At 41.6% G+C, this 26,740-nt stretch overlaps 1 protein-coding gene across 1 annotated transcript in view; it reads right to left on the bottom strand.

Annotated features, from left to right (window-relative positions):
- LOC112144034 (forkhead box protein O3) overlaps window positions 1-21,770 on the bottom strand; it is a 34,861-nt gene extending 13,091 nt beyond the window's left edge. The window contains exon 1 of the mRNA XM_024268341.2: window positions 19,628-21,770. Within this exon, the coding sequence (XP_024124109.1) occupies window positions 19,628-20,116 (489 nt within the window). The 5' untranslated portion in view covers window positions 20,117-21,770. The remainder of the gene's footprint in view (window positions 1-19,627) is intronic.
- Window positions 21,771-26,740: the final 4,970 nt, after the last annotated feature.

Here is a 26,740-nt window from a genome sequence, read left to right as displayed (position 1 = left end):
ATGAGATCAAAAATTGGTGCTACTTTGTGCTCATGTGCACCTGACAGTAAGCAATCAGGAAAAAGTGAACTCTCCAGGATGGTCCAGGAGATTTCTGTATGCAGGCAGGAGCAGCGCCTCCAATATTGACAGCCTGATAACCCATGATTCCCTCGACTGCCTGAAATTCTTATATTTTAAAGTGCCAATGTACAGTATAGTGGAGGGAGGGTATTGATTTGGTGTGAATGAACTTAGTTTAGACATACACTGAAAAGCAGCTCTCATCACTTCTCAACTCCTGCTTTGTCTGTGCGGTGGGAGAGCGTGAGGAAATGTAAAAGAGGGTGCTAGGAAACAGACATTCCTGTAAAAATGGAGAGAATGGGTACGATGGGGCCACAAGGAGACAGAATTTATCACTCCTCCTTTTCTCCCTCCATTTACTGAAACAAAAAGAGCCCAATTAAGTCAGTTTGAGTTAGGGTCTTCGGTGTGTGTATGAGTGTGCGAGCAAAGTGTGCACCCAGACCACAAGCGCATTTGCAATAAAGGGAAATAGGGGGGCAACGTCCTGTAAGTTGCGAGACTGTCTGAGGGCGGCTGATGGGAGGGGTGTGTGGATGCGTGGGAAGGGGGGGGGTACGACTTGCTCCCGTTCCAGCCTAAGAGGGCCAAACTTGCTCTCAGCTCCTCGGCAGGAGACGCTGAAATATTAATCGCCACGCTCCTGCCACAGACTGGAGAACACAATCGCTTCAAACTCCCACCCTAATGAGTGTGTTCATGAAAGGCTAATGTGCACAGATGGGGGGCTGATGACTGGATAGATCACAACGGGGAGGGTGTGGGGAAGAGGAGGGAGGAAGGGGAGGGAAATTTTGTCAGTACCCGCTGGTGATGGTGGTGAAGGGGGGGTACAGAGGCTTGCCATGACCTTTTAAGAGGCTCCTGAAAACTTAATTAAGGCGAGCCCTGCGCTACTCTTTCCTGCTTTTTATTTCCTCACCCACACAGGCTTTGGAGTCGTGCTTGCATACCTGCACACACGAACCAATATGCTGATTTTTTTGTGTTGCTGTTGCTCCCTCCACAGATACACTTCATGCTAGGTAGACAAATGCAGAATAAAAACTCAAAAACTCTTCGGCTTCCTGGTCTTGTTGAAGCGCTCATCTTGAAATGATAGAAAACATGAGTTGTCATTAAAACTGCAGAAGCAGATATGTTTTTTTCCTTACTGAAACAAGTCCACAGAGCATAGAGAAGCAAGTGGAGCAGATGTTTACCTTAAAAATCCTCAACTCGTCAGAGGTACCGTCACAGATGGACTTAAACAAATCGTGCCATACAAAAAAAATAAATAAATAAAAACTGAAGTGCCCTCTCAATCGGAGCTTGTGACGCGCCATTAATGCAATTTTTATGGCTGCGCTTGACTTTTTTTCACCCCGCTGATCCTCTCGACCCTGGCGCATCTCCATCGACGTCACTTTAAGGTTGTTTTTTTAAATAGCAACATATGAAACTTCTCGAAAACGGGAGACTCATCCCGGCATTGTCTTCATCACATGGAGGCCACCTACGGATTAGGAGCATCCTACGTAGACACGCATGCAAACGCACACTCGTGAATCAACATGCATACTCTCACTGCATCTAATTAGAGGAGTGAGATGCCATGACCTAATTCCAAACCCTCCATAGTACATCATGGCATCTGTCTGGATTAGGGCCTTATATCAGAAGCTGTACAGAAGTATAGAATTTGAGAAAAACTGATTATGGGAGAGGTCACGTGTAAATAAAAATGCTTAAACATGCAAATAGCACAATATGTAAATGTATTAGGCACCAAACTGGGCTAGTATATCAAAAGATCCATATGGGGTATGTCTGCCACAAATTTCATTTAATTCTAGTAGAAATGTGTGAATTGTTGCAGCTTTTATTTTGAAGATCATCTGACTGAGATATCTCTTTTAGCAGCAACATTTTTTTTAAATATGATACAACTGAGCTCTGCAAAAGTTTAAATGTCCTTCAAATTATTTAATATTTTGGTAATACGCTGACTCCTCAACTACACGAGTTAAGTTTAAAGACGGCGGTCATCACAGAAAACGAATAAAGTTCTGTTAATCTACAGTAAGAATATGGGATTACACTTTTCCCTTTTTTAGTTGTGATTAATGCTCAGTAATGTGAGTGGTAAAAGTTTTTATGGTTTTAAAAACAGATTTGTGTTTTTTTGTCCATACACATTTATCATAAGAAAGTCAAAGTGCAGAGAATTAGACTGAGGAAATAAAATTAAATGTCTATTTCAAAGTAAAAGTAAAGTCGTAAGAATGAAGTTTGAAGATTAAAATGGAATCATTGAATTTTCCTAAATCCAACCAGCATTAGTGGAGTGGTTTATAATGTTTCTAAAAAAAAATGCTTGTGTACCAGTGGGATTGTAGTTTCACAAAAGCTTTTAGTGATAAACAGCACAGAAGAGCTGGCTACATTTCTGCCTGCTGAAAAATCCAATGTGTTATTTCAGCTGTTTTAGTTTTGCATTTTATTCTGAAATATTCCTGCTTGAGTCATAATGCTGCAAATATAGTAACTAAGTAGTAAAAATATTCCCGAATTTTTAGACTTTTTTCCTATTTTACAAGAACAAATATTTAGTCATAATATACTGTAATCCTTGTGTTATCCTGGATGTTTACGTTAAAAGTGGGGTCATCTGGACATAAAACCTGTCCACCTTTGTCATGGGAGGAATCACACATCAGGGTCGGGTCATCTGGACCCCATAAAAGAGCACAAGGGTCAAACATTTTTTTATATCACTCTATACACTGTGAATTTGACGCACATTCAAGAGTGTGTGTTAACCTCGAGTTCTTAAATGTGTGTTTAACCCATTCTGTTCACACTAAACAAGCAGGGATGGGCTTCTTCTTCCCCTATTTTTTTCCTACTCTTTACTAGCGCATGTTCGCCACCTACAGGTGGAAGAACCTCGTTGTAAAATGACAAAGCGGAGCAAAACTCGCAAATTTTGCTCCAGAATTTTTCTTTCACAGCTCTATTCTGATATATGACAAACTTGGTGTCATATACTATTTGTAATTATTAATTTTTCAACCATGATCAAACTATTTTTAAACGGTTGGTAATTCTATGTATTAAAGGGGAAGCTAAATCCAAGTTTCTGATTGGTCAAAGTACAACCTTGTTTAACTTTCAATGGCATCAATTTTAGCTCAAAAAAACGATCATAGACTTATGTAGTTACGCTTGAAAGTTTTAAATGCAGAAGCCCAAAACACACATTTACTACGTTTACATAGACTTTTCATTGCAAGGGCGGTGTGAACATAGCTTGATGTGTTTGACTCATAAATAAACACAAGTTTATCTGATGTGGAGACTTCATGTGTACAGGGTAACACAACAGGACAGTTGGAGGCCGACTCCACTCTGAGTCGAGATTTGAAAAATGCAACAAAATGGGGGGGGGCGGTGGGAGTGTGGTTTGGATCTGTGATTGAAGGTGACAGTGAGGTTAGCTTGAGGTGTGATGCCAGTTTAACCACAAAACTTTCTGTTGAGGTTGAGGATTTTTCTCCTCCACCCTCTCTTGAGGCAGTCCAGACTGAAGGGGACACATGTCTCTGTGGTTAGCATAATAGCTAATAGAGGCTAACGTATTAGGTAAACAATCCAGAGTGAAACGTTCATTGCAAATCCCATCACCTGGATGGAGTTTGCTAGATTGAATTCCAATTGCACTCAAACACTGTTGCCTAATTTAATAGTCCACAGAAAAGTTATGCAAGCCAGTAGCAACTGTTACAGAAACAAATATGGGCGGGGCTTTTATACTGGAGGTGAAGAGCATGATGACGTGAAACTCCTGAAATGATGTGGGACTCACATCAGCTGACCAATCACAAAATGCAACTGTAGTACTTCATTTCAACCTGTAGAGGGCAGCACACAGATGGTTTTAGACTATAATTTCATGAAGTTTATTTAACATTTTCAAAAATGTGGCAAGTACCAACAGAAAACACCTTTTCAAAGCCCCATTTATGGAGGTCAACAGCCCAAAACAGTTTATGTTTGGTTACCCTTTAAAGTGCAATTCTGTATCTTCAGCACAAATGTGTGCTAAAGTATAAACTAAAGAACTCACAGACTTCTGCATAGTCATCACACATTAAAGAAAGAACTGTTGCTTTTCTCTAAGATTGTGTTCGTGTCTTTATCGTCAGTTCCAACGCTAAATGAGCCTAAATGAATGCTGGGATCAGCTAATCAGTATCAGTGATTACATGGCGGCCCTCAAAGCCTTTGATCTGCATGAACCTGTGGACAGATGCGGCTGGATGGAGGCGTATTTTTGATAGGAGCTGACCACTGCTGGGGGGGTTCTATTAGTGCATATGGAGTCAGTCATGGTCACATACACACAAATGCACATCTGTCAGCAGCTTTGCATGAGCTGAGACATGCAAGTGAAGAGGTGCTACTCCTCTATATGTTCTGTGTGTATGTCACAGCACTCCTGGAAGGGGGATGCAGCGTTTCCGCCTGAGTGCGGTTGTCAGTGGGCATCACTCAGCCCTGCAGTGTGGCAGGACGCGGGGATCATTAGTGGAGACGGAGGAGGTGAGAGAGGGAGCAGAAAGGAGGAGAGTAAAGAGGAAGAAAAAAAAGGGGAAGAGGGGCAGTGGCTGTGTGAGGGAGGCAGGCGGTGTGTCTTAATATCCATCTTGAGAGCATTACACACACAGCAATGCACTTTCCACTCAGTCACGCAATCACCTCACCGCAGAGACCCCTGCACGTTACCTTCCTCTGTCATTTTCTCCCCTCTGTCACTCCCTCCATCTCTGACAGACCCCTCTGTGCATCTCTCAAACCGCGCTCTCACTTAAGCATGGTGTGATGCAGCTTCCCTTTTTCTCCAGATCCGGATTTATCCATCCCTTTCCCTCGTTTTTCCATCTCGGCACTCCGCTCCACACTTTAACGCACTCTGCATCGCACAGCCAATCGTGTCCATGCCCCGAGGATCGCCGATAGTTGACCTGCTCTTAACCGCAGAAAGGTGAAACAACTGTTTTACACATGTGGGACATAAGCTCTTCTCACTTCTTCTCCCCCCTTTCTCTCACTCTTTGCTCTCCACCACACAGCTACAACAGACTTTACATCGTGCTACTTTTTCTAAAGTCGCTCTGTTATTTCCTGTCTTACTTTACCATTCCTCCAGGTGTTTGACCTGTCCAGCAGCTCTTCAACCCGACTAACAGAAACATTGACATTTAAAGGGGAAAAAAGAAGATGAGCTTAGTTAGCACAAGTGCAGACTCACCCACCAGTTGCTTTATTCTGACAGACGCAGGTCCATCTATTTGCATTACTGTCATAGCTTTTTCTCGCACCCAGATTAAGTCGATTCTGCGAAGCGTTGATCCCAGTGAAACATGAGCGAGCTTGGCGTTTGGCACCGGCTTCGAGCACATAAGCACTACAACTCTGCCGATGACAACCAAACAGCGATAGGAGGCTGAGAAAAGTAATGTGGCGTTACGCCAACTCAGCTGGAAGACTGAGGAGTTTTTGGGATGTGGAGTCGGAAAGTGGAGTAGAGCGGTGCGGGTGGGAATGAGAGTAATGTAACGGAGGTTAATGTGGGACAAATTTGTGTATGTTTGTGATGTGTTAACACCCCAGCTTGTGGTGTGGCCACGTTTTATTGCTCACCTGATGCTGACACGCCACAGGAACCAGACTTTGGGGACTTGAGTCAAACTCGGGTTTCACTGACTTGACTTTGAAACTTGATCTCAAGACTAGGCCTGACACTTTCAGATTTGGGAATTGTAAAAATGCTTAATTTGTTGCTTTTTTTTTTTTTTACCATTCAGCTCTAGAAACAGGGTGTTTAAATTCAGGCCTTGAGGACTGGCGTCCTTCATGTTTACAACCAACCTGCCATTGAAGCTCCTCATTGGCTAAACACACCTGATCCAGGTAATCAACAGCAGATAAGGCAGGGTTTCTCAGAAAAACAGGAATAGGCCGGCCCTCGAGGCTCGGATTTGGACACCCCGGCTCTAGAACACCACTGTCAGGTAAAAGAATAAAGGTTTCTTTTTAATGCTACAGCACTGAAAGGATAAAAACTAAAATATTAAGTTAGTATGTCCCCACAAGTTGTTTAAAGTCCCACTCCGATCATCTTTTGATCTATTTTAGAGGGTTTCATATCATCATGTCACCTCAGTCACATGTTCTTTCTTTGCCCAAATTTAACAAATGGTTATTTTTCTATTGTTTCGGCTGTTTTTGTCCACTTATTGCAATATTTGGTGTTCATGACTTCTCACTTCCTTTGAGCACTGCACAAAAAGATATCCTAGCCTTTACATCTCTGTTACTCGGTTGTTACTACATTGGAAATCTTGGCTAAATGATATGTTTTTTTTTTTTTTTTATTTAGAGAAAATTAAATACACACTAAGAGGATGCACAAACACATTTTACAATAAATTAACATGTTTTATAGAAATGTCTTTCAAATTTGAAACTGTTACTTCATTGAGTTTGTGTCTGTTGTCTATTGATTTATGTCAATACTATTTTCACAGTTGTTTTTTCTTTCTGATGTTTATACTGAGATTTAATTGGGTGGGTGGTTTGTTCCATGTACCTTATCTGATGTTTTATTTGAGTACGTCGAATCTTGTATACACAAAAATGTTAAAAATTTATATTTCAGTTGTATCATTTATTAATATGTTAATAAAATATTTTTGGGGAAGAAAAGAAGTGTTCCCAGTGGTCTTTTAATCATGTTAGTTTTAGCCGAATTTTAAAAACCTGTTGTTTCTAGGACCTAGTTTCTGCAGAGTGGCAGTAGTTCATTATAAATTCACCTCGAGTTTTTAGTGAGAGCCCTCGGTTTGCACGCTCTACCACTAGTTTATGCCCCTAGACACCTCCAACCTAACATTACCGGTGGGACAAAAACGGTGACCAATCAGACAAGGAAAAATGAGCTGGACTTAGTCATCTAAAAGTGGATGCATCTGAATGGAGTGGAGCAGGGAATTTGTGGTCTATATCATGTTTAAGCATATTTCCTACATCAAAAATCTTTTTCTAACAGAATTTTTTTCTGATTCAGAACAATTTTAATTACAAAAAAATGCTCAGAAAAGCAATTTTAACTTTTTTTCTCAATATATGTCCTCCACTATCAGAAAAATGCCAAAATAAAACGTGATTTTCATCAGAGTTGGTCTTTAAATTGAGTAATTGGATGTCAATGTGTGATATTAAAATGTTCTTAGACTTGAGACTTAACTAGAATTTACATTCAAAGACTCTTGAAAATGTTAAAATCTCTGACAAGAACACAAGTTTCCTTAAACTGCTGTCTTCCTTTCTCTTTTGAGTTAAATCCCTTCCGTGGTTTACTACTTTCCTTTAACAATCCTATTAGATGTTTGACATTTCAAATGAACGGGGACAGCTCGTATCTACAAACCTTTATTCTGTCACACAGATGCAGCTTTGACCCCCTCTGCTGCCCTCCTGGCACCTCCCTGCCACTCGTCTGGATGTCGGCTCGGCTCGTCTCCGACCGCTTGTGAGGATTTGAGAAAAAGACGCTGCTTATCTGACTGGAAAGGCAAAGGGGGCATATTACCGTTGCACAACTGCCTACAAACCGTTGTGTGTGTCATGATTTGCCTTATGTAACAGATCGCGCGCATCTGTGCGAGTGTGTTCCTGCAATACCCCCCCCCCCTCCTCCCTGCCCCTGGCCCACGCCATTTACCCATTTTGCACTAATTGAGAGATCTTTTTTCAGAAGCTGTTATTGCACTCATTTAATTATTTATTTTGACGGGAAGCAATCTGGTGGCTAGTGAAGAGATTGTGTGTGCGTGCGTGAGTCTGTGTGGACCAGAGGAAAGGGGGATGCGGACGGAGCAAGATTAGGTCAGCGGCGCTTTTTTGACTAAATGTGTTTTAGAGGGTACAGCGACTGTAGGCCAACTGTACTCTGTGGGGCTTTGCATGCATGAACGGGAGGTACAAATCTTTCTCCATGTGTGTCTGTATACTGTATGTGTGCATGTGTGTTGCATCTCAGAGTGCATAGCTTTTTGAGTGCAATGGGACTGCACTAATGGATACACACTTGAGCTGAAGTGTGCAGAGTGTAGCTGAAGTGCAGCCAAGTCTGGATCCTAGTTCTGCTTCCATAATCTACTCTATAGTGTTCCAACTCTCCGTTTTTAAAACTTTTTTTATTCTATATTTATCAGTTTAATGTTTGCATCCATTCTTTACTGCTTCCCCTGTCACCCTTTCAAATTAAGAGCACCGACAATGGATTGAGATTTCAGTCCGCCCATATTGTGCAGGGAAGGAAACAAAATAAAAGAAGACGACATGTAACCACCAGTAGTCCTGACCTTTATCAAGTGGCGGCGCTTGAGGCGGGGTGAATGAGACATTAGGAAAATGACTGAGCATTATTAACCCCTGCTTCCATCCTGACACACACAACAGCTGCTCTAAAGTCGCTTCTGATTCCTTATTCCTTGGAAGGCGTTTCTCTGACAGCAAAGGTTGGCCGATCAAACTGTCGATAAAAATTTCATATGCTGGGACGCATCATATGAAAAAAGAACTGCAAGTCCACCCCGACCTGCCGGCTCAGATTGTTTAACTGGGATTGATCCATCGACGCCAGCGTTTCTGTGTGCGCCACTTCCTGCTGAGAATTGATGTTTCATTGTAAAGCAGCAGCAGAAGCTCTTCAAATGATCAACTTCTGAGAAAAAGAAAAAAAAACTCCACAGTTGTAACCACTTTGAATGGGACTTCACCTCTTCGTCTTTTTTTTTTCCTCTGACCCGTTTTCACATGCACATGACTGACACATGTGCGTGCGTGGCTTTCCTTCTACTCGAGTCAATCAATGAGCAGAGACAATTCCCCGAGTGACATTTACGGAGAAGAAAGAGATCCATTTATCACTTTAGTTTTGGGATAATAAAAGAATGACTGAATGAGCCAATATGTGTGTGTGTGTGTGTCATGGGTGTGTGTGAGAGCACAAGAGAACAGGCAAAAAAAGAGGGAAAAAGATGAAAAGGGGATTTCAAAAGCACATGAAAAGAGCAGGAGAAATAAGTGAGGGTAGAGGGAAATGAGTGATAAAAAGGCTACTTTGTGGGGAGGACTCTGTGTGTGAAATAGAACAAGGGAGGAGAGAAGGGACGCCTGTGAGTGACTGACAGTGAAAAGGAGAACACGAAAAAGAAGGGTACAGGGGGAAAGCGCCTAGAGTACGAGAAGAAAAGGGAGACAGACAGGGAAGGGGATAGAAAGACGCTCTTGGCAGAGACAGAAAACCAAGGAGAAAGAGGAGACGGGGAGGAAAAAAAAAGGGGGTCGAAGATAGAAACGTAAAGGAGACAGTCGAGAGACAGAGCAAGGCAGACGGATTGGGTTCATTCAGGGCTATGAGCAGACTTTGCATTCAGACCTCACACGGTCAGCATACTAAACACAGAACCCTGTGTCCTGACCCAGATTTGTGCCGTTGACATACTATTCCAAATAGGGAAGAATTTCGCCCTCCCTCATGATTGTAACATACCTCAAAACCCAAGCCTTCCCCCTCGCCCCAGCTGGTCTCACAGTCACCTCATAACCTCACCCAAATCCTGCACCGCCCCACACATATGCTGGCTCTCCCACACAGATTTGCCTCCGCATGGGTTGTTTCACACATAAAAGCCCACTAAACCGTGAATTGATTTCCATCCGAAAGTTTCTCGACGTTTGCAGAGTCCACCTGAGGTGACCTCTGCAGCATCGGTCAGCCATTAGCATAACAAGCATCTTTCCTGAACATATCTCTTGCTGCATCTCCTCTCCAACGCCCTTTTTTTTTTTTTTCCCTGTCCACCTGCTCCAATCAGTCAGCATTAACTACATTTCCCTTTCGCAGGCAACTCCCTCCATCACTCGCCGAGCTCAGGTAAACTGATCATTGGCCCTCACGCAATCCTTTGACCCGTGACAAAAGCTTGATAGACAGTCCCGGAGACGCGAAGGACCCGGCACGCGGCTGCCAGGAAGGGGTGAAGAGATGAAGCGCAGAGAAATACGCTTCTTACGTCGCTGTACATCATCCCTTCCTCATGAGCAGACGTGGCAATATGCACGCGCATAAACACCCGTGTGCATGCACAAAGCCATCAATCCCTTGCGTGCAGGAAGAGATATCAGATGGGGAGGAAAAATTGAATTAGGAAATATGGGCACCGTGATTTGTGGGAAGCCAGTTTTGATGCTGGGAGAAATATACCGCTCGGAGCACACTTCACGTTAAAGAGCAAAGAAAAAAAAAAGGCTTTACTTTAGGTTACAATGGCTTGATCTGAAATATTCATATACATGTATGACAAGATCAGTCCTATTATGTTGATCTCTCTGCAGGGCTTCAGTGAATGGACTGAATGAAAACCCATCAGTCAGTTTAAATTATGAAGACAAGATACATTAAATAAGCCCATAGATGGGCATAAAGAGGGGTATTATTGTAGCCTGATATCAATCACATTCTACAGCGTCATCAGTATGATAATATGCTACAGGCTATTTCAAGGATAAATCCACCATTATAATATGTCACAAAGACTGTAATGAAAGGAAAACATATTACGGTTTGTGTAGTGCACTTGAAAAGCTGTTATTTGCTCATGTTTTAGATTAATCTGCCACATGATGCTTCTGTTAAATAATGAAGTAACACGTGATTTTTTTTGCTTTGTTTTACTAATGGAAATGAAAACTAAGAAACGATCGATTCTTTCAAAACTTGCAAACTTCAATGGCCAGGAAATGGAAACATTCCACATCTCAAGCAAATATTTAATCACAAATAAAAGTGACACATTTTTAAATATGTCGCACTATTAAAGTGCACGCTAATATGGAGCAGGCTAGCCAAGGGCTGTTATCGGGGTAACTAAAAGACAGAGCCGACAGAGCAAAGCAGAGCAGGTCCTGTGGTGGAGGAGAAAGACAGAGAGAGTCAACCCAGCATGACTACCGCCTGCCTGAGTGGAGCAGCCTGCCTGCAATTAAGGTGGAATCAGGGAGAAATCTGCGCTGCCTTGATAATGAGTCTCGTCTGAATTATTAACGAGAGCTGGTCCCCCGGGACCCTGGCTCCCACTGAGCCCATCAGCCCAGCAACCCCCCCTTAAAAAAAAAAAAAAAAAAAAAAAGAGAAAATACACACCCACATGGACGCACAGACACTCCTATAGGAGAGCCATACACACAAAACAGCCTCATACACTCTGACATAAATGTTCAACAAGCATGCAGCCGCAGAGACCAAATTTCCAAAGGTTTATTTCATTCACTTATAAAATTAACAAAGGGCAAACTTTCTGAGGACAAGGCAATGTCACTTAGTTTTCTCCTGTTTTTGAACAATTTTGAACATTGAAATGATTCCAAACATCCCACACATAAAACTAACCCCATAACCTGTGATTCATTTTCACTTTGTCTGCTCCACTAAGTCAAGTTTATCAACATAAAGGGCTTTTCATATGAGAGCCACTTATGTTAAAATGAGACATTTAATGTGAAAAGCATTCCTAGTCATGCATGTAAAGTGCTTAATTTTAAGAAGTTTATTATGTCGGTAATATTGCGATCTATGACTACTCTGTTTTTTTTGTCTTTTTTTAATTTTCTTTGGAAAAGATTCAAAACAGGTCAACTATAAGAGGCTTTTATCAACAGGTTCGCATGTCACAAGGATGCTTGTGTCAGCCCCATATGCTTGAAGGACAACAGCTGAAAATGAGTGACACTGCCTTTGATTTGAATGGAGCCCTTGACATGAAATACAAAAAAAAAAAAATAAATTGTCCCCTCAGACTAGAAATTTGTGTGCACAAATTAGTGTTTTGAATTCACAAATATTTTTTTGCCATAAATTAGCATTATGTGTGCACAAGTTGCATTTTGTATGTTTGCAGAAAATATTCATTTGATCACATATAATGCTAAGTTGTATGAACAAATTATAACTTGTGCTCACAAAAAAGTATCTTATGTTTAGAAAACATTAATTGGAGAACACAAAATGTTGAGTTGTGCGCAAAAGATACTAACTTGTACACAAAATGCTAGCTTGTACGCACAAAATGCTAACATGTGACCAGAAAATATTATTTGTGCACACAAAATACTTGTGTGCACAAAGTATTAATTTGAGAACACAAAATGCAGAATTGTGCGTACAATATGCTAAATGTGCACACAGAACACCCATTTGTGCACACAAAATGCTAACATGTGCGCTCAAAATTTTAATTTGTGGCCACGGAATAATATTTGTGCACACAAAAATACTAACTTGTTCGCACAAAATGCAACTTGTATGCCCAAAATATTAATTCGAGAACACAAAATGCTGAGTTGTGCACACAAGATAATAATTTGTGGACACAAAATGATAACTTATTGGCTACAAACAAAATGCAACTTGTGAGCACAAAAAAGTATATGTGAACAAAATATTGATTTAAGAACACAAAGTGCAGTTTTGCGCACAAATTGATCATTTGTGCATACAAAATGCTAACTTGTGTAAACAAAAAAAGTATCTTGTGCGCACAAAATATTAATTTGAGGAGAACACAAAATGTTGACTTGTGCACATAAAATGATAGCTTGTGTGCACAAAATACAACTTGTGTGCACAATAAAGTATCTTATGCACACAAAATATTAATTCGAGAACACACAATCCTGAGTTGCGCGCACCAGACACTAACTTGTACACAAAAAATACCAGCTTATGCACACCAAATGCTAATTTGTGGTCACATAATAATATTTGTACACACATAACAGCAACTTATATGCAAAAAAATGCAACTTGTGCGCACAGAAGCTTTCCTATGTGCACAAAATAGTAATTTGAGAAAACAAAAGGCAAATTTGTGCACACAAATACGAATTTGTGCACATAAAGTACTAACTTGTTTGCACAAAATGACCTATTGCTAATTTGTGCACACAAAATTTTCAATTTCTGTGAACAAAATGCTAAATTGAGGGAACAACTTACTAAATTTTTTTAATGTCATGTCCAGACCTCCATAGATTAGACTGAAATGAGGCTATAGAGGCGTTTGCATGCTTAGGATTCCCATCAACCCCAGCATGACACAGCTTTTCTCTGTTCCTTTAGTCAGTTTCGTTACTGAATCCACAAAAATAAGAAGAGATGTGCTAATCACACACTTGTAACTCTCAAAGTCCTCCCCCTCCCAAAATAAATCCCCACGGCATCAAACTAAACAAAGTTTCAGCAAACCGCGGTTCCTTGCAGAGAACACATTTACCCGAAACAGAAATCCACAAGAGCTTACCAAATACAGCTCCAGATCCTATATGTGCCAACCCTTAAGTTACACATTCTTCCAAAAGCAAATCCAAGTGCAAACATGACCACTGCATTGGGCAAAACATGTTCACCCCACCTAAAAAACAATAGGGGGTGTGAGGAGGCCCCATTTCTAAATTTGCTGTAAAATATTTGTTATGTCAAGGAGAAAAGCAGTGACCATCACCTCAAAAAATAATGTACCTTGTACGGGCAAACATGAAGAAGCTGTAATTATGTCACCACGCAGACAGAGCCAGTTTGTGAGCAACTGAAGTTCACTTTAACTGAGTAAAACCAAATGAGTTCGTCTGACTGGGAACTCTTGAGTCTCTCTGTTGAAAAGATATTTTCTGAGCCTCCTCAGTCGTTATTCTGTGATCTTCCAGATAATGTAAGATTTCTTAAGAGGAGGTGTGCTGCTTGAGGCTGTCTGGATAACTGGTAAACCCCAAATCCTGACGCCACAACTCCCTTGAGAAAGACTCAGCACGTCACTGTACTGAGAACCACTAAGACAGAAAGAATGTATAGAATGTCTGACAGAGAGGAGAGCAAAACGATAAAAGAGGAGATCGAAAAGTGTCTGGCAGATAAAAGAAACCAAAATAAAAAAAATCAAAGGCGAAATTAAATTGTTCTTCACATCACTGTCTACTGATTGCACTCTCTCATATTTGAATGTGTGCCCGTGCTTTGGCAATTTGCATGAACATTAATCATTTTAGTGAGAAATGAACTGCCATGACTGCCTGAAGGCTGCGCGGAGAACGGCGTTCCTGGCACTACGCGCTCAGTTCAAGCTCCCCGAACCCAAACTGGCTCCAGGTGAAGCAGCCGGGGGAAGATGTGAGGAATTTGTAACCCTACACCATAAATCTGTCCAGCACACAGTGTATGCTCTCATTTTATTTGAGCGTAAGCGAGTGTGTCACACTCCCAAATTAATCTGCTCCCCCCTGAGCCAAGACAGAGGATAAAGTATGAATCAGCTGTAGTCTAGGGTGGTTTCTAGTCTCCCCAGAGTCCCCCCACCATCATCAAGTGGCACAAGTGTAATTTGCAACTCCACACTCTGAAAGTTTTGAGCCTCTTCACGTTATAGTAAGTCTCTGTCAAACTGCTGTCATACATTTTTCCATTAACATTCCTCAGATTTATCAAGTGTCTTTGCAGCAGCTGCCAAAGCCCATACATAATGACAGGATTACAGGAGTCGGGCTATCTCTTTACCAATAAATCAATTAGATGAAGTGACTTGATCGAGTTCTGCTACAAATAGTAGTGCCTGTTCAGATAAGCCCCACCCCGATCACCTTATGATTTATTTCAAGCGTTACCAGTGATCTTTTATTTATGATTATGTCATTTTTAGACAAAACATTTTAAAAATGTGTTGTTTTCTAGCGCAGAGCGGCAGTAGCTCTGTGAAATTGATTGTGGGCGGGACTTATTGATAAGCCCGCCCTCACTTCCCATCATCTATCGGTTTACGTGCTCTCTCGCTAGCTTACAGCTCCTCAGACTCCCAACATAACATTACCATTCCAAGAAAAATGGTCATTATTATCGCAGCTTTAACCAGATGTACAGTTTTGACAGCTAGCGTGTCATTGCGTCATTGCAGTGCAACGACTAGAAAAGCAAAAAAATGGAGGTCATCCACCGTTAACCAGGCCTTGCTGGTGTTTTTCAGTATAGACTCGAGATCAAAAGAGTACACAGGAAACCAAAAAACCTGAATTCTTATAAACGTTAGAAACGTTAGCTTAAATAAGCGCTATATTTGGCACTTTCTAATATCGTCATCCCTTTCTACCAATCAACGAGTGGCTATAGTGGCTCCGCCCCAATCATTCTGTTCCAATGGAGGCCCCCAAGAGGCACAGTTGGGTACTGTTTAATGGGTCCGTTTTACAATAAAAACGCTCAAAATACCAGACCGGGCCTTACCGAATCGCTCAGTGGAAAAACGGCTTACCTCTGTGACCCCTCTGCTATTCTAGTTATGTTGACATTGGGAGGGGGGTCGTCTGGACCCCACAACTTCTTTTTTCAATGATTTTTCTTTTTCACTGGTGTCCGTGGCAGACGTTAAAATCCTGTCCACCTTCATCCACATTAGTCATGGGATGGATAACAAATCAGTGTAAACCTTGGGTCATCTGGACCCTATAAGATAGCACAACATATCATGAAAAATATGCTTTTAAGTTTATTATACTGTTCATTCCTCACTATAAAGAGCAGTATTTTGATCCGTTTCATATCTGAGTAATCCTCTAAAAACTTCCCCTCTAAACAGCAGCCCCTCCCGTACACACAGAAACAAGCAGGTCCTCATGTGCTGATGTCACAAAGTGAGAACAGCCCCTTTCAGGAAGAGTCTGCTCTGCCCCAGTCTAACACCAACACCCAATTTCTCAACGGAAGTAGAGGTGATCAGCAGTCGTTTTAGATGCACATTACTGTATATCTTCCAATAAATGTCTTCAATAAACTCAATTTCAAACAGGTGTTTGTTGCAAATACTTATACTCAGATGCAGCGCCCTCTAGTGGTTGTAAGGGGGGAAAAAATGCTAAACGACAACCGTGGTTACTGGGAAAATAACAAATATATGAGCCTACTTATGCCTAAAAAAAAAAAAGGAAAAACACAAACAAGTCACTACTGAGTATAAGTCGCATCCCTGGCTAAACTATAAAAAAGAGACTTATACTACGGAAAATGTGGTAACTTGTACACCACACTTACTAGCTTTTTCTAATAACATTTCTCAGTCTGCTTCTGATTCACAAATGTGAATACAGAAATACTCAGAAATTACATTTTAAGCTTAATTTTGTTTGCATGTCTCTCAAAATGAGAAAAAATCCATGTAAAAAACTCAAAAATTTCGCCAAAAATTCAATTTTTTCAAAAAGATCATTTTCCTCCATTCCAATATCACCCTTTTAAAAGACAGTCTGTCTTTCCTCAAAACTCCTCATCCCTTCGCTGTTCTTGTTTGGAGCCTTTCTGGACAAGCCGATTTCTGTCAATACAGGATGCCCAGTGACCCTTTGCCCGACTGGCCCTGAAGAAACCCCTGCCTAAAGTCGTTTTATATATAACACTCAAGTCACTTTGGATTAAAGCGTCTGAGTGAGTGTTTGGCAGACTTGCCGCCCCGCTGCACAATCCACGACCATTTGACTGGCCCACAATATGAAGGAAAGAAAAAAATAAAAGGTCTGGTGCAGTAAGGACACAGAGGGTAAACTATGCATATGAATTAAGCAGAAACAGCTTTATGTCGGTTGCTTATTAGCTCAGCTGCACTCACGTTGCACAATGTGCTGACATCCTAGACGTATTTATCATACATTTCTATCTTAATAGGGTTAATACTTAGAGAGCATTTCTGTACAATGGATTTTCTGCATCCCATAAGTACTCGTGCTGGGATATACAATAAAGCAACTCACAGTCTAACAATGGCATCATCTAACCCCCTTGAAGTTAATGAACTTCTAGGCGCCCACAGGGCAATTCCACCACCAAGTGGTACCCCACCATTAGAGGCATTATGAAGTCAAGAGCGAGACTACATATACCATTCACTGCAGTGACATGCTGTCAGACCAATAAGAGGGCCAAAACACAGACGCCTATACAAGTAGACAGCCCCTCCCCCTGCAGTAGCCCCCACAAAGACACACTGTGCACTACCAACCTTGATGCTTTGTTGCAATTGACATGTGCTTCTCCTACGCATAAATTCAGAATGCATCTACATGCAAACAGGGATACTGGCCCCTAGATATAATTAGCCTTGAAAATATCAAACTCCGTTACATACAGAGGGATTTTCTAACTTCAGCTCAAACATTTCTAGCATTGGGTCAATTAATGCAGTTGAAGTTGCCACTAATCTACAGGGTAACAAGGACAAGCATCCCTGTGGAAAGTGGAGCTGGCTTCATAAGAACACATTTCTACGTATCCTCTCTCCAGTAATGAGCTGATTAAGGCACTGTGACCTCACAATCTTGCAGCCTTCCTAGAAGTCAGAAGCCATTAGGTATTTATAGGAGCTTAATGCTACTGTCTAGCTGACTGGTATCCATCATCGAGCCAGCATCCCAACCTTTCCAGCAGGAGTCAGGCAAGCACAATCTGCTTTTGAAGATGTTTATTTCCAAGAAACCTCCGTGCTAATCTTTGCTCCAGACAAACGGTCTGGAAAGGTTTCTTTCCCTTTAATCCATCATATCCTATCCCAGTCGTCAAGCCATCCAAGAAAACAACAGAGATGTACCATCGTAAATCTTGTGCTATTCTAGGTATTTTGACATTGGGAGTGGGGTCATATGGACCCCACAAGACAGTGGGCTGAACTTTTTTTTGGATGATTTTTGATTTTCACTGGTGTCTGTGGCAGACATGAAAACCTGTCCACCTTCATCCCCTTTTGTCATGGGATGGACGTCATCTGGGGTCATCTGGACCCCATAAGAGAGCATGAGGGCTTGGATTATAATTGTATTTTATTTTAAAGAACTGTAAAGCATTTTTTCTGTTAGATATTCATTTTTTTAGCAAGAATTTAAAATTGTAGTCATAAAACTTCCCTATTTGATTGATTTGAATAACCAGCTCAGTAAAAAATAGAAGAAAATGTGACAAATAAATTGATATTTAATTAAAAGTGAAAACAGAACTTTTTTTTATTGACAGAGATATTCTAATACGATTTACTTGAGTACATCTTTCACAATGAAAGAAATAGCATCTCCATGTCATATTTTTTTATGAGTTTTGCTTCTTTGAGGGTGTGCTACAACAATAGGACATCTACGTCTGCTGTGGACTGAGCCCATTTTCCGTGTTTGGTTGCTTCCTGTGAACACGACACACACGCAACTCTGTTTGTTTACATTACCGCAACGTCTCAAACTAAAAAAAAAAAAAAAAAATCAGGTCAGGGCTGTTACTGACATTAAGGATGCCTGCTTTAAAAGACTTACCTAATCCCCCGTCATTACTTAGAATGGGCCTCATGTCTCGCCTGAGGCCTGAAATAGCCAGGGACCTCAGACGCCCCATCAAACCCCTCTAATTTTCAGTTTCATAAATAGCCGACTAGGACTTTGGGTCTTTAAGTAAAGATGTCTTGTGGTTGGGAGTCGCCGGTGCAAGTGCAGGACTAATGAAACAACGTGTACCTGGAGACACACCTTAGCAGCCAGCTCAGTTTAATAGGACAGGTTGCTTAGGTGCTATGTGATTAACTCTCAGGCTAAAAGAGGAGACAACTAACAGGTGACAGAGTTTATGTTTCGCAACTGAAGCAACAAGTTCAGACAAAGACCTAGAGAGAAGCCATCAGATTTTTTTTTCTGTTTGTTAAATGAATCCCATCAGATTAGGTTTGATTGATTATCCCAGAAGAAATGTGAACTGTTTGTATCTTGAGATCTTTGCTATTAAAATAGCGAAATATCGGTTTCACTGAAACGCCATTGTGCTGGAAGACAGGTAAAGGTGGAAAATGATCTCTGCAGATCCAGTGGAGCCCAAATAAAAAAATCACACATTCTTAAAGAAATGGCAGTTAAAATGAGTTACACCATCAGGACAAGCACTGTTGCCCTGCTGATCCCACTGCCCTCAGATGGCTATAATGAATAGAAACAAGATGAGGCTGGGAGCGAGGGCTGATAACATGGGCAGATGTCCAGGAGGTTAGGCTTTCAGCCAGACAGACAGCAGTAGTGGACTTGTGGTCATATGTGAACAGGGCAGCGAATACTTACACTGTGGAAAGCTGACCTGCTCTCCCACAAGTGTCACCCCATTGATTCTCCACAAACAGATAATGTGAACTCCATAAATCTGAATCACAGGAATTCATGTTGCTTGGATGATAGATCTAAAGGGGTTTTGGGATCACTTTCTGTCATCATTGACATGAACGGAGACGAGATGAGGCTTGGCGCCATTCATGCCCAGCTGAGCTGAACCCCGTGGTAACATGTTAAGGGCACACGTGGGGAGGGAATTATTTTGATTTGGTTAATAGCCATATAATATTAAAGGGATTAACGCGTCAGAGCGCACCATTCTGGCTCGAAGGGTTCCGTTTCTTACCTTCCAGCCAGCCGAACTGTTGCTGTCACCCTTATCCTTGAAATAGGGCACATAACGGACCATCCAGTCATAGATCTGTGACAGCGTCAGCCTTTTTTCTGGGGTGCTCTCAATGGCGCGCGTAATGAGATCCGCGTAGGATTGGTTCCCCCACGCGTTCCGCCGCGAGGACTTGGCTTTGCGCAAGGATCCGGTCACGTCGAGCGCCGCGCCAGCCAGGCATGGGTGCGTCCCGCCGGTGGGTGCCGGTGCGCCGGCTGGATGCTTCAGTTCTCCGGGCGTGCCGCCAACGAGCCCGGCTCTGCACGCCGGCACGTCTTCCGGTTCCACCTTGATGTTGGCCAGCTGAAGTCCTCCGCTCACCTCGTGTCCACCGGGGAAATCCTCCAGGCAAGGCAGCGGCCAGGTGCAGGAGCGAGGCCGGCTTTGCGGCTCAAAATCCGAGTCAGCCTGATGAGCGTCTAATTCTTCGTCCTCCATCATCAACATTTAGTCGGAGATGGGAAGAAATCAAAAGCAAAAGCGTCTCCTCTTCTCGTGAAAATGTGCCTTATAAGTCAGAATCTGTGCCCGTTCAAGGGAGTAGAACAATCATCGTGAATCCAAGAAAATCACTGCCTTGCATGAAGAGATAGAAGTAATAAAAGTAATAGCAAATTCTTGTCCATTTTCAACTGCAGGTGAATTTCGGAACAAACAAAAATCCGGTTTAATTAACAATCCATATCACCTTTACGCACTAAATCTCATGTCTGAGTCAGTCATGGATAGGAGGTGGAGGGAAGGGGGGGCTTCTATCCACTTGCAGCAACAGATGATATTTCAGATAAGGAGCCAAGCAGCCGTCGATAAATCCTCCACAGGACTACAAGAAGAATGGAGCAAAGAAGAAAGGGAAATCTGTAGAGCTGTGCAAAGAGCATCCACTGAGGCGATAATGCGTGATTACCGTGAATTATTAAATCTTCCAGTCTGCCTGGATTAGGCTGGCAGCGACACATTCAAGTCCATTCAGCCTGAACAGCACCCAACTGTCTGCAATTATCACGGAGAGGCGTGCGCTTGTGACGAATCGATCATTTCCCTGTCTGAATAAAAAAATATATAAGAAAAAAATTAAGGAGAAAAAAAATCTGGTATCCAGTTGTCAGAAGGATTTTTTTCTGTGAAGAGTGCGTGCTCTCACGCGTCCTGTTGGTCCCTCCTGTCACCTCCTCGCCTTTCTCACTCTCTCAGACGCCGCGCATGCTGTCATTTGCCTACAACTCGTTCTTTTCGATGGGAGCCGAGGATGACGCGCCGGCGCGGTGTAGTAGAGATGCTGCCAATTGGAGCGCGCGCACGAAATCAATACTCTCCGAACATGATTACAACGAAATCCCGGACTGTCTCCCTCCCTCCTTCTCTCTCTCTCTCTCCTTCCCTATTTGTACGTGCGTCTCTCTACCCCCCCCCTTTTTGCGCTCTCCGCCGTCTATATACGAACAAAGGTGTCAGAACCCCCCCCCAAAAAAATCTTAATCAGTTTTCCTTTTTTCATACAAAGCGCACATGCATCCTTTGCGTGCCAACCTTCACATGATATCATAAATAAATAATAAGTCAATTCAATCCCGCACAATTTCTAAATTGTAAAAAAAGGCGCGTAACAATTTGTCCCGCGTGTGTTGAGCGTGCCCTCCAGGGAGAAGTTGCAGACAGTTTCACCTCCTCTTTATTATTTGCGGGTAATACCTTAGTGAGTGTAATTTACTATACCGATTAGACAGATTTAGATCAGATTAGATCAACGGAGATTAGGTAAACCAAGATTTTAATCTGAGAGGAGTGGGGTTGAAGTGGGGCTTTTCGGAGGATAGAGAGGACGCGCGTAATCATCCCTGCTCTTCCTACAAAGAGGAGAGAGAGAAAGGGAAGTGGAGGAGGGGGGTAAAAAGACTAGCATATCATCTGAAATCGTGTTTGTTGCAGCCTTTAAACTCCTTGTGCATTCATGGGTTTGAGTTTGTGGTCCAAACGCTCGTGCGTAAATCTGCTGCTCCACGGGTCAGTGCAGGAGAGAGGGGGAGATTCCGACCTTTTGCGAAAATCTGACAGGTGGGCGGGCAGAATGTCACATGGGATTGTGCCCAATTGGTTGTGTTTTTTCCAGTAGAAGCCTTTTTTTGGTCCTTTAAATGTAAAACGTGTGTTGTTTTCCTGTATTTTGAAACATTTTCAACAATTTAAAACAATTGTGAATGATTTTCTGAAGTCTCAAAGAAAATTGTGTTTTTGGTGTTTTTAAGATGTTCTTGTGGCAATTATTTTCATGATGGAGGACATATATTTAGAAAAAATGAACTTAAAAGTTCAAATCATTGTGAAGCAGGGGAAGACATAAAAAAACCTTTGGAAAAAGCTTGTAGGAGTGACACAAGCTTTTTATTCTGCTCCATTCTGATGCATCCACTTGTGGACAAATAACTAAACAAAATCAAAAAGTACTGGATTTGCTTCATCAGCAAGCTGTAAAAACGAACTGTTGGAAAGCACAGCTCCAGACTGACAGGAACTATTTGGAAACAGTAATAATAAATGAATATAAAAACAAACCTAAAGGCAAAAAGGGGAAATTAAAATGATAACTTTGTAAAATACATATGCAGTTTTACAAAGAATCAATCAGTCCGGTAGAGAACTGAATGGGATGGAAGCTTTAAAGACTCACTACAATATAAATCATGTTTTTGGTGTTTTTCCTGATGATGAATGACATAAATAAAGAAAATTAAGCTTAAAATGTAAATTCATAGTATTTCTTTATTCTAATCCTTGTGAATCAGAACCAGGCAAGAAAAAGCTTGTAGTAGGTTCTACAGTCGGTTGGCTGCTCTGCTCCTTTCTGATGCAGAAACAGATCCATAAACATCTTTGTTTTCCTCATTTGAGCTAAAAAACTGTACAGCTACCTCGCCTCAACATACCTCGCTAATTTGGGGGTGTGAGGGGCTGTAAGCTAGTGGGAGAGAATATAAACAACGGGATGATGGGAAAATGAGGCAGACTTACAGTCCCGCCCACAATTCAGAGGGAAATTTCTAATAAACTCCTGCTGCTCTGCAAAAACTTTGTCCTACAAAACAACATAAGTTTTTAAAAAAGAAGAATAATCATGTTTGGAGTGGGACTTCAAGTATTCCAACAATTTTCTCAGTTTGACTTGTGAGTTACAATATTCAACAGCTGAATAATGAGTTGCTCCTCACCTCCCTCAAGCAAACACAGAGGCACTTCCTGAGAATGTAAGGTGGTAAACGGGCAGAGCACAGCACTCTTTCCATGCATGCACAAATTGCATAAGACGACCACGCTGCAAACTCAGACATGCACCACGTTGAGAAACTCCTCCAAAAACCATACCGTTTTGGGGAGGATGCGTCATCCTGTGTGTCACAGAAGGATTTCATGCAAGATTTAAAAAATGCAAACTAGATATTAGTTTACTTATTTAAATACAACTAAATAATATTGTTCATTACAGACATGATTACGGGGAAATCATTTACTATATTTCAATCACAGCCACCCTAGATTAAAAATCAAAACAAGCCCTGAGGCAGATCCGCCTTTTACAGCTTCTAGACTTTTACACAAGGTTCTGCTTGAGATGCCTCACAAGCAACACTTATGAAAGCCATAATTTTGGTGACACTTCAGATTACACAATGCGCCTTGATTACACAGGAAGTGAAAGAAAACCAAATGACTATCAAGCAGGCAAACAGGCAGACCCGGAGTCTCACAGCAGGACTGAATGTCAAGAGAAACAAAACTGCTGGGATTGGAGAGGAACCAGACAGAGGGGAGGAAGGGTGAGGCGTTCGGTCCCCTCCGGGCTGACTCTGACGTTGTCCCCCCATACCAGACATTCCACAGGCAGCGGAGCTGGCTTCAAGCTCCGAGTGGCTGACCCTGGAACAGCATGTTGTGCATAGCAATGATCATCTCTGTGAGCCACAAGGGAGGCGAGATCACCACATGAACAAGTCACAGCGTTGCATCTCATCAAGTTGCAGGGTGTCAGATTGTGTTCTTGTTCAAAGAATAGTGCAGTTTTTTTCTTTCATAAGGCCCATCCAAACGTAATATTCTGTCAAATGTGTGTCTCTGTGAGCCATTGTCTCCAAAAGAATCCTGAGAAACCACAAGAACACCCTTGGGAAAGGATGTCTGCCTGCAAAAGCTCCTCCCCTCCCAGCGCATAACCCACGCTGTCTAACAAGACCAAGGGTTCCCAATTACACAGGAAGAAGGCTCAATTCTTCGCTTTTGCAACATTACTCTGGAGGTGAAGCTTGATTTCACCCCCTTTTGTGGCAATGGCCCAAAGAAATCTGACTTAAAGACTTCCTGCCTGGAGCAACTGCCAACTTTCTACGGCATCTTGGCATCTGCAACCACGAACGTTATGTTCAGAAGCAAGGAGAACGCGGGTGCCAAGAGTTTTAATTAAGACTGTTTTGTAAAATGGGAAATATAGGCATGTGCAGGTAATGACTTCCATCCCCATTCGAAGGTCTAACACAATATGATTAACGCTATCTGCCTTAGCCAATTAATTATAAGCAACAGCTAAAAATGCGGCGCAACCAAATGGCCCAGAGAGGGAAACCAACGTCTCTCAATCCCAGCATGTTGAATCAAATATTTCTGCACAAATTACAGTTTTGTCTATTTTTCAACAAAAAAGGTGATTTTATTACAGTTTTTCCTACTTTTTGGGACCTATGATGAACTAAAACACATGTCAGAGTCAAGGCCCGGGGGCCGCTTCTGGCCCTCCGGGTAATTATATCCAGATCATTTTACTTTATTGTTATTAATGGCCTGATGTTATCTTGCTCTTATTTTTAACTTGTATGATTTTGACAATATATATTTTTACAGAGAGAAAAACATTGAAAGATATTTAAGGTTTAAATTGATTTATTCTGGAATTATATTCCTGTCTTTTTATTGTTCACATTGAGTTATGTTTTAAAAGTAAAAAAAAATGGCATTCTGTTAGCTTTTTGGACTATTGTGGTTTTTACTAAGATTTCTTATTCTATTTTAGAGTTTAGCTAATATTTCAGCTACATGCTAACTGTTTTGGCTAATTTTGACTTTTTTTTTAATTTTATTTTATTTATTTTTTTTTTGCTGTTTTGGAGTTAGGCTAATATTCACATGCTAGCTGTTTTGGTTAATTTTTCATTTTTTTCTGATACGCAGGAGACCTGGGTTCAATCTCCGGGGTGTCCATTGATCTCCATCCAGATTGGGTCCTTAGGCAAGACAATGACGCTGCTGCCCAACTGGGTTCTCTGTGCCTCTCAAATACAGGGTTGTGTCAGGAAGGGCATCCAGCATAAAAACTTTCTGCCAAATCACTGGTGCAAAGCAGTTTTGCTGTGGCGACCCAAATGGAATAAGCTGAATTTTCAACTACATGCTAGCTGTTTGAATAACTTATTTTTTTTGTTTTGTTTTTTAGGCTAATTTGGCACTTAGCTGATATTTTAGCTGGCCGTCAGCTTCAGCGCTTTCAGCTATTAGCTTCAGTATTTTCAGCTTCAGTGTTTACGGCTATCAATTTTCAGCATCATCAACTATCAGCACTAGCATCTTCAGCGGCCAAATTCAGCTAACAGCAGTCACACTAGCATTATTGCAGGTAATGCTATATGCAGGTATCTAGTTCATAGTTATGTTAAAGTTACAGTTTTAATTTTTTTTTTTAGTTAGTTAGTTTTGAAGTGTTCATTAAATGTTTATCTTGTTTGGCTCGCAACCTAAGGTATATTTTGGATTTTGGTCCCCTGTGCGATTTAGTTCGACAACCCTGAACTATAAGAACAGAAAATGATGAGAAATTACAATCAAAATAACTATGGACTCACAACTTACATTTTTGTTGGACCATCTTCAGCAAAGAGTTAAATCCTTTACTTATGTGGCTGGCAACATCCACAAAAACCATGTAGGCCCGATGCCAAGATGCTGATTATCCTAGCAATGCTTCTGCTCTCTAGGCAACGTGGAGGTGTAGAGGGACTCACAAAAGAGCACTGTGCTAAACACAAGTTTAAGTGGAAGAAAGCCAGTAGACTGTTGTGTATCCATGCTGGACATATCAAGCCTTAGGCAAGGAGGCATCTCCCTCTTTAATATATAATTCACTCAGAGCTGAAAAACTATGCTCTACTCCTTGGAGCCAGTAGTCTGTTTGTGGTTGTCAGAACACAAGACTGTCTCAATAGATAATTTACACTGACTTTTGTCTGCCATCTTTGTCAGAAGTAAATGACACTGAGATTAAATTTACTTAAAAAAAAAGAAGTAATTAGGGTATTAGAGGTTCAAAAGTGTGGCTTTCAGTGCACATGGAAGCAACGCCACCTCACCTTTCCACCTCAGTGAGCTTGTCCTCATCAGCCTTGAAATGCAGGTAGGTCAACATGCAGAGACAGGCATCAGCCCCGGAGCTGTCCGCTCAGACATGCACATGGTCACTCTACATCTCAACTCCCGCAAATGCATCTTCCTGCAAGGGTATTATTAGAAGCAATCTTGTCTTTTTGCCAACATTATTATCATAACTGACAGGATGTGCATTAGTTACTTCCGCCTCTGCAGTAGCTTGGCCATGTTGACACACTAATATACAACCCTTTTTTTCCAATTTCAACATGAGCAATGAAGAACCTAAGGCAACCATAGTGCTTTCACTTGTAATAGTCCCAGCTCAAGTTCCCATGAAAAAAAGGATACTAATGGGTTAACAGTAGAAATGAGAGGGGAAGAGAGGGAAAATCAATGCTTTTGTGGAAGGGAAGAAAGAAAGGCTTTCACAGGTCTATGTATCATTAAGCAATTGAGAAAGCTAATTAGAGTGGGGTAAACGATGTGCAGATCGCACAGCTAATTATTTCCATGGCAACCGGTGCTCCTGTAGATGATGAGAGGTAGCATTCACTTTGCTCCAATTAAGACAATCCTTATGGAAAGAGAGACCCCTGGTGGACAACCTTTATCATGTCCAGGGAAAGGAAATTGATCATTTTAAAGAAGTAAAAATAAAATGCATAT

Source organism: Oryzias melastigma, linkage group LG16 (assembly GCF_002922805.2).
Source record: "Oryzias melastigma strain HK-1 linkage group LG16, ASM292280v2, whole genome shotgun sequence".
Taxonomy (NCBI): Eukaryota; Metazoa; Chordata; class Actinopteri; order Beloniformes; family Adrianichthyidae; genus Oryzias; species Oryzias melastigma.
Note: the sequence above shows the minus strand (reverse complement) of the source record. Positions and strands in the feature narration are given on the sequence as shown.